Source organism: Gekko japonicus, unplaced genomic scaffold (assembly GCF_001447785.1).
Source record: "Gekko japonicus isolate JY-2015 unplaced genomic scaffold, Gekko_japonicus_V1.1 scaffold1392, whole genome shotgun sequence".
NCBI lineage: Eukaryota > Metazoa > Chordata > Lepidosauria > Squamata > Gekkonidae > Gekko > Gekko japonicus.
In genome coordinates, this window is record NW_015167578.1 from 415189 (window position 1) to 423342 (window position 8154).

Below are 8154 nucleotides of genomic sequence, written 5' to 3' on the forward strand. Positions count from 1 at the left end.
AACCATTTAAAGGGAAGGTTCCCTTTAAATGGTTAGGAAAAAGCAGGAAGCATGTGTGCTCGGTGCTGTGTCTCTGACATGATGACATCACTCTGCATGATGTCATTGCATCAGGGAATGCCCCTCCCCCTTCCAGAACACCCCTCCCAATTCTCCTGCTGGGGAGAAAATGGGACCTGGCAACCCTAGGTAATGTGCAAGTCATACAGTAGTCATGTAGCTCCTTTGGTCGGTGGGAACTGCAAAAGTGGCTCTTTGCTGTCTGAAGGGTGAGTACCACTATTCTAAATGAACACACTTCTCTATAGCTGCCAAGCATTATTGGACTGTGTTGTCTCCTTTCTCATCTTCTCCTCCTGTTGCTTGTAGGCCTGAGTGTGGATGAGAAGCTTCTCCAGCTAATGACAGTAAGATATGGCGACTCGTCCAGGAGACTCAGCTTTCCTGATTTTGTGTGCTGCATGATTCGACTCGAGACCATGGCAAGTAAGTCGCATGCTGTCCTTTACAATGGATTTTCTGTCTAGAGAATAGTTTGCGAGAAATGAACTAACTCACTTCAAGTTCCAAGAGCCAGCAGATTTCTGGCACAGTGGGTATATCCCACTGTCTTAACATCCGAACTGTGTTAGTTCAAGCCCCGCGCTGGTGTGAGCAGCCAGCCTGTTGTCCCCAGCTCGTTGTCCACCCAGCGATTTGAAAGCTTCGGCGAGTAGATAAATGGGAACCACTCTTTAGAGAGGGTAGACACACCAATCTCCCTTGTGGGAGGGTGTTAGCTGACGGTCGGGACGTCCTGGTCGAGGTTTGGGAAAAGGCGGAAGAACGTCTCGACTACAAAAATCCCTGCACTGGATGTTTCCAGCCAGGCGGTGGCAGTGTGGCAATTTGACATACGAATCCTGAAGCCTGGTTGACAAGCAGCCGTTCGGAAAATGACTGAGCCAAGCCAGAAGACATTTACACCGTGCAGTGACAGTGTGTGCAATTAAATTAATATATGTTGTCTTCCCTATCCCCTATGAACATTGTTAGTCCCCTGTCTAAAATGTGTAACTGTACATCGCTTTGAGCCCACTGGGGAAATCGATTAATAAATTGAAAGTATTATTATTATTATTAGGATCACTTGGAAGGGCCAGAAAACAGAATGCAAACTGAATAGTCTGCATTGTATTCCTCATTTAGATGTCCTCATGGATGCATATCTTAATTCACATCTGATTTTTTCTTAGTTTTAACTCCATCAAGTGGTATGGGTGCATGTCTGCTTCTATACAATGTTCTCATTAGCTGGGTTAGGAGAATGGAACATAAAACTTCCACACTCTCTATTTTGTACTTTGTTGTTGTTCAGTCGCACAGTCGAGTCCGACTCTTCGCGACCCCATGGATCATCTCCCGCCAGGCCCTCCTGTCTTCCGCCATCCTCTGAAGTTGGCTCAATTTCATGTTTGTTGCATCGATGACACTGTCTAACCATCTCATCCTTTGCCGTCCCCGTCTTCTTTGACCTTCAATCTTTCCCAGCATCAGGGTCTTCTCCAGGGAGTGCTCCCTTCTCATTTGGTGGCCAAAGTATTTGAGCTTCAGTTTCATTATCTGGCCTTCCAGGGAACAGTCAGGGTTGATTTCCCTATTTTCGTTGTAGTTTGTAGTCCTTATATAAAATGCAATTTAAAAATCCCCTTCGGGGGGCCGGGAAAAAAAAGAAACAAACAGCAGTAAAAGTTCAGGTTGTATCCATTACTATTTTCCTTTTCTCCTTTCTCCTTTCATAAGAACATAAAAAGAGCCCTGCTGGATCAGACCAGTGGTCCATCTAGTCCTGCATCCTGTCTCACACAGTGGGCAACCAGTTCCTCTAGTTATCATAGTCTGCATTTGACAAGGTGCCTCTGAAAATTTATCAGATAATCATTTTAAGTTAAGAAATGAAGAAGCAAAGTGTCCTTACATTTCCATGATTTATTCATCTGATCATGTTAAATTTTTACACACTCCTGCTTTAAGGAAAGCCAGTTTGATAAAAGCATCTTGCATGGTTAAGTGCTGAACAAAATGGGACGCTTTTAAAGCTAAGAAAAGTGGAGTCACAATTCCAAATCTGCCTAGAATAAGCATCTCAAAATCCACCAATACCTCTCAATTATTATTTTACTGAAAGTTTAAAATGCATGATACATTTCTTTAAACACTTGAAAGTGCTGCCAGTGGCATTTTCTCAGGAGATGATTGCTGAGCTAAATGGGAATAACGGACCGTGTGCCGCTAATGTGAATGGAGAATGGCTAGTGAAATAAATAAATAAATAGACAGATGGGCTCATTAGAATGATTATTCATGTTCTCTGGATAACCATGAGCTAATAATACCTAAATCAAAAACATCTCGCCTTTTATCATTCACACTAAAATGGAGGTGGAAAAGAACCAGAGATTAAATCACACTTAAAACCATAATTTATGCACCATTATGTGCTGAGATTATTAGTTTAGGACTGCTAGATTTGCAGTATGTAGCCAGGAAGAAGAATTTTGCCTTGATTGTAAAGACCGAATACCCTTTTCTGAAGTCCTGTATGTTTTCATTTGTTTCAGAGTATTTTCAAGCACTTTCTAGCAATTAGCCACATACAAGCATAGAATGTTGTTCTTTCCTCTAATTTTCCCCTTCCTTGAAGGATTTTGCATGCAGAAATAATTTGTGCTACATCACCCTGATAAAATGGACTGCTGCATGTTTACGCATATGGAGGGATTCCTTTACTCCCGTCTCTCGGATGGAATAAAAATGGCAAAGAAAAAGGCACCATCAGAAGAGAAAGGCTACATTCAGATGTCACAACAAACCTCTGTTTGTCTGTCATGGGCACAAAAATAACTTCCTGGTGTACTTGTGCATTCCCTCCTATGCCAAGCCATACCTATGCCAAACTATACATGGCTCAGACCTAGTGGCAACATTCCAACGAATCATTAACATTTGCCTCATTTCCAAGCAAATGCTCAGATGAAGAGAGAAACCATGGCATGTCATTAACATATCCATACCTATTATCAGTATTGAGATACTGGGTGAACATAAGAACATAAAAGAAGCCAATGTTGGATCAGGCCAATGGCCCATCCAGTCCAACACTCTGTGCACACAGTAGCCAAAAATACCAGGTGCCATCAGGAGGTCCAGCAGTGGGGCCAGGACACTAGAAGCCCTCCCACTGTTGCCCCACAAGCACCAAGAATACAGAACATCACTTGCCCCAGCCTAAGAGTTCCTATCTATAGCCACTGATGAACCTCTACTCCATATGTTTATCCAATTCCCTCTTGAAGCCATCCATGAGCAGGTACTAGGAGTATACACATTTAGTGATCGCTCTTTGACATGACACCTCCAGCAAACCATTGTGTTCTAATAATTACAGTTACGGTTTGTTTTGAGTGTGTGGGAGAAACTGGCTATATCTTATTCCCACTGAGGGTCACTTTACACCTTGCATTTTTGATCCTTCAGTTATTTTGTTCATACCATTTGATAGAAAATCTTAACATTTACAGTTCGCAAGATATTGCTTTATTCATTTTAGAATTTTTTAATTTTACTGCCTAAATGCAGCAATAAATAAAAAAAGCTTCTATGGTATTTTATAGAATTGTTTCTTTTTCAATAGTTTCATACACCTTCCTTGTCCATTTTCATAAAATGAAATGTATTTTGTACTCTCCAGAGGCCTTTCGCAATTTATCTGCAGGTGGGAGACAAATCTCTTTCTCTGAAAATCAGGTGAGTGGTGTTTATTTCCATTTTGCTCTTTCTTGCTTTCAAACAAAACAGAATAGCTTTTTATATACATTTATTTATAATCAGCTGTTCTGTTAACATCAGTGAAAGATGGTTTAGGAAGAGGGGACTTCTCTGTGGCACTTTTAATATTTTTTTCCAATGCAGAAGACAGTGCTACAACAAGGTCACTGTCATGCTATTATAAACCAGTGTCCAAAGTCCCAAAACCCCCAACAGCAGGAATGTTCAGATAGAACTGCTGTCCTCTAAACAATAACTTCCAGTGTTGTGTGCTGAAAAAATACAATATTTTTAAAGCCACATATTAAAAATAGTCCTTAATCCCCTTATGTCAGCCTTTTAATTTACCAAGTAAGTTCTCAGTGGGCCTTGAAGGGCTGTTGGTAACCAGAAGCAAACCAAACAAAGTCCCAGCAGCACTGGCCATTGATGCAGGGGACACTTGGCTTGAATTCAGCCAGTAGAAATAAGAAGTCTGAGGTCCCTCCCCCTCCTGCTGAGCCAGCAACTGGACCTATGCCAAAATGATCCTGCAACATCTCAGCTTGCTCCTGGGCCATTTTATCAGCTTAATTTGTACCTGATGATTGTCAAAGAACATTTGGACTGAGAAAAGTGATCCAAATGAAGAAGCTAAGCTACGCAGACAGGAGTGGGTTTAGTAGTTCCTACTGAGTTATAAGGAACAAGCCGGGACCACAGTGAAATGAGACCAAAGCTGACCAGTGGTCAGAAAACGTCCATACCTTAGACCAGGGGTCATTTCGTAGAAAAAGAGGTGCAGGAGCTCATTAGCATAACTCATTAGCATAACTTATTTGCATATGCCACACCCCCTGACATCACCAGAAGTGTGTTAGAAGGTGGAAGAGCTTGTACCTGAATAAACCTTGGTTTTAAAGGTGCCACTGGACTCTTTTGAATTGCTAGCTATGGGGGGGGGGAGAGAAACACACAGATCTGCCCTCACAAAGGAGGGAGAGCTTTTACCTAAATAAGCCTTGGACTCTTTGCATTGCTAACTAGGGGGGTAGTATTAATGGTAATGCTGTTTGAAATGTCACAAATAATATTTGGTCAAATAAACAGGAGCTGTGCTTGCTTTGGCTTTGCAAGCTACATCAGTCTCTGGGACAAAGCCCACCCGAACATGTGACTCGTGCAGGCTGTGAAGTCATCTAAGAGATCTGTTACATGATTCTACCATGAAAACAGTTGAATTAAAACATGAAATAAAGTGTTTTGACTTCATAGCATTAGTGTTTTATGGCCATTCGTCTTAAAATGCTTTCAGAATTGTTACTGTGTACTTGCCACAAAAAAGCACATAAGTAAACAACTATAAAATTTAGTAATCTAATCCACTGTCAATTAAAAGCAAGCTTAAAAATAGTGAAAAGATTCAGAGAAGTAATTTGTAGCTACCTTAACATCAAAGTACATATCTGTCCCATTACTTAAATGAAAATGGTCAACGGAAAATAAGTTTGCAGCAGTCTCCATTTTGTACAGACTTTAATTGCCAAGGAAAGTTTTATGAGCCAGCTCAAGAAGGAGGCCCTTTTTAAATTAAATGTTTATTTTCAGTTCTGCACACCCAACTGGCAGAAACAAGGGCCTAACAGATAGTCTCACAGAGTTATCTCATAAAGGCATCTCTCAGCAGAACATGAATCTCATACACAGCCTTGGTCTTAAAGGTGCCTGGAAAGATGGGGGGGTGTTTGCAGAGGGGGAGGGGAGGGTAACCACAACTTACTTTCTTTGTTCTTTCTCCTCCCGGGCCAACTGAGGGAAGGGCTGCTGGGAGCAGGGGGCGGGGCTTGCTACATGTCCCCACCCCCTGACCTCCTCTCTGCCGGAGCGTCGCTCTGGTGAGCTCCAGCTTGAAACGAGGCCTGCTCTAGACATGTATAAGTGTGAATGTGCTCCACTTCCAGTTGGTCCAAATCCACATTGAAGTGGCCCAAGTTTATGGGGAAAAAACTTTCCATACCCAGAGTCTCACCACCAAACTAAAGAAGCTGTTGTCTTAGGTTCCACATGAAGCTTGAATGAATTCCCCCTCTACAAGCTTGGAAGGAACACTGAAAGAAAGAAAACAGAAATAAAGTATATTAAGGGGAGTAGAATGAATATCTGGGCAGGGAAATAAGCAAACTTCAAGCAATCAAAAGAGTTTCAACAATCCAACCAAATGTTTAGACTCCATACTAGAAACCCATGAGAAAAACCAATTATTCCAGTGTTAGATACGAGACTCGAGGCAGCAGGTGAACAGTGATAACAGCTTTATTTGAACACAAAGTCAGAAGAACCAGAACGACACAAACTGTGGAGCAACAGACTCCTTTTTAAACAGTCCGGGCTTGGCAAGCCATGCCCACATGTCAGCTAAGGTCCAATCAAATACAGTGCATAAAGACCAATCACTTTGCTTCCCTCCAGAACTTCCTTTGTTCTGATAGGTCGGTTTACAATACCTTTCTAGACTCAAGCTCATGCATTCATTACATTACATTACATACACAACATCCAGGTATCCAGATAATATGAGAGGGGATGCCAAAGGCAAAAGAGGTAAACAAGAGACAGTAGGGAAAGATGGCTGTACAGCCATGCAGGTCTATGTGGAGATCTAAGTTTTTTGGCAGCAAATAATCCAAAAGGGGGAAGTAATATAATCTAACATCTATCAACAGGTGCTCCATAACTCACTAGACAGGGTAGATAAAGGGCAGACAAAACCTCCCTTGGGGGACAGATTCTGGCCCCAGTTGTAGGACAGGCAGTAAAGTTCAAATATTTTATTTCCAGGGTTGGAACCAGGAAGAGAGTAAAGTGGGGGGGGGGTTCTGACTTGAGATGTGAAAAAAGCAAGAGAAAAAGAAGGTGCTACAGGGTCCTGGGAAAAGTTCTAAATAAGCCAAAAGAGGGGGCAGTCTTGGTCCAATCAGTGAAATGGGGCTTTGGCAGGCAATTCAAATAGCCTAAATTGGATCATAGTTAAGCCCAAGGTGAGAAAATCTTTCTTTGGGAAAAGTTAATGCAATATGGCTAATACTGATCAATCATTGAGAGACCTTGATTAATGACTTGATTGCCAGGTACTAGGTGAGGCAAAGTGGGGATTCTCCTTGGAATAGCCTGTTCTACTCCATTTAGAACGAAGAGATGAAGCATGCATGTACTACTTCTTTTCACTGTTGTCCATTGTCATGTAAATGGATTAAAACTTGTTCACAAGTCGGATGTGACATGCAGTAGCACAGTGATCCTAGCCTTAAGATGGAAGGTGTGTGGGGTAGAGAAATATGGAAGCAGCGTTATAACAACTGAAGCAACTATAGTTGGGGAAAACACGATAGCAGTAAATAAGGTTGAAAATTCTGCTCCAGTCCCCCAAAGCTATTTTCTGCCTGAAAATCAAAACAGGTGAATGTTTGGTACAGAACACTAGCCCAATTATACGCTAGTTATATTTTACATTGAATATTTCATGCACTAAATTCTTTTTTCTTCCTTTCTCGCAGTGGATAACAATAATCATGTATTGCTAAGGCAGAGATATGGCTGTATGAATACTGGTAAGAATTTCCCCAAATGTTGCTATGGAAAACAAATGTTTGCCATGAGCTTATTCTTGCATTCAAGCAAGCAACTTGTGGACTTGAAACATATAGTTAAATTTGAACTTAAAAGCCCTTTCCATTTAGTCTATTTTTGCCCAAATACCAAAATTTTGCACTGGAGGGAACTGGCAACCCTGGCAGGCCAGCTTTTCTCTTGGCTCTGGCTGGGACCTGACTGTATCTTCGATCAGTATAGTTTAACAAGTGGGAACCCACAAAGACTTGTGGGAGGCATCTCATTTTCCTCTCCCCCCCCCATTTCCTCTTTCTCTTTTCCGAAAGCCCCCCCCATAGCTTCCTTCTTTCCTTCTAAGGTTGCCAACCTCCAGGTGGGCCATGGAAGTCTCCCAAGTACAGACAGCAGTTCTCCTCTATGGCTGCCAGCTTCAAATTGGGAAGTTCCTGGGTATTTGGGGATGGAGACTTGGGAGGGTGAGGTTTGGGGAGGGAAGCAACCTCAATAGGTTATAATGCCTTACAGATGATGCTCCAAAGCAGACATTTTCTCCAGGGGATATGGTTACTGTAATCTAGAGAGCAGTTGTAATTCTGGGTGATTTCCAGTCATCACCTGGAGGTTGGCAACCCTAGTTCCCCTTGAGGGAATGGCTGCTATGTAACCCTCCTCAAACCCCACCCTCCATAGGCTTTAGCTCCCCAAATATCTAGGAATTTCCTAGCCTGGAGTTGACAACCCAATCTCCTTCCCAACCAA

The 8154-nt window shown here is 42.2% G+C and overlaps 1 protein-coding gene across 1 annotated transcript in view; it reads left to right on the forward strand.

The window, feature by feature from the left end:
- Nucleotides 1-7367, forward strand: part of CAPN13 (calpain 13) — a 139864-nt gene extending 132497 nt beyond the window's left edge. The window contains exons 20-22 of the mRNA XM_015413874.1: nucleotides 370-486; nucleotides 3731-3786; nucleotides 7341-7367. Coding sequence (XP_015269360.1) covers nucleotides 370-486; nucleotides 3731-3786; nucleotides 7341-7367 — 200 coding nt within the window. The remainder of the gene's footprint in view (nucleotides 1-369; nucleotides 487-3730; nucleotides 3787-7340) is intronic.
- The last annotated feature ends 787 nt before the right edge of the window (nucleotides 7368-8154 follow it).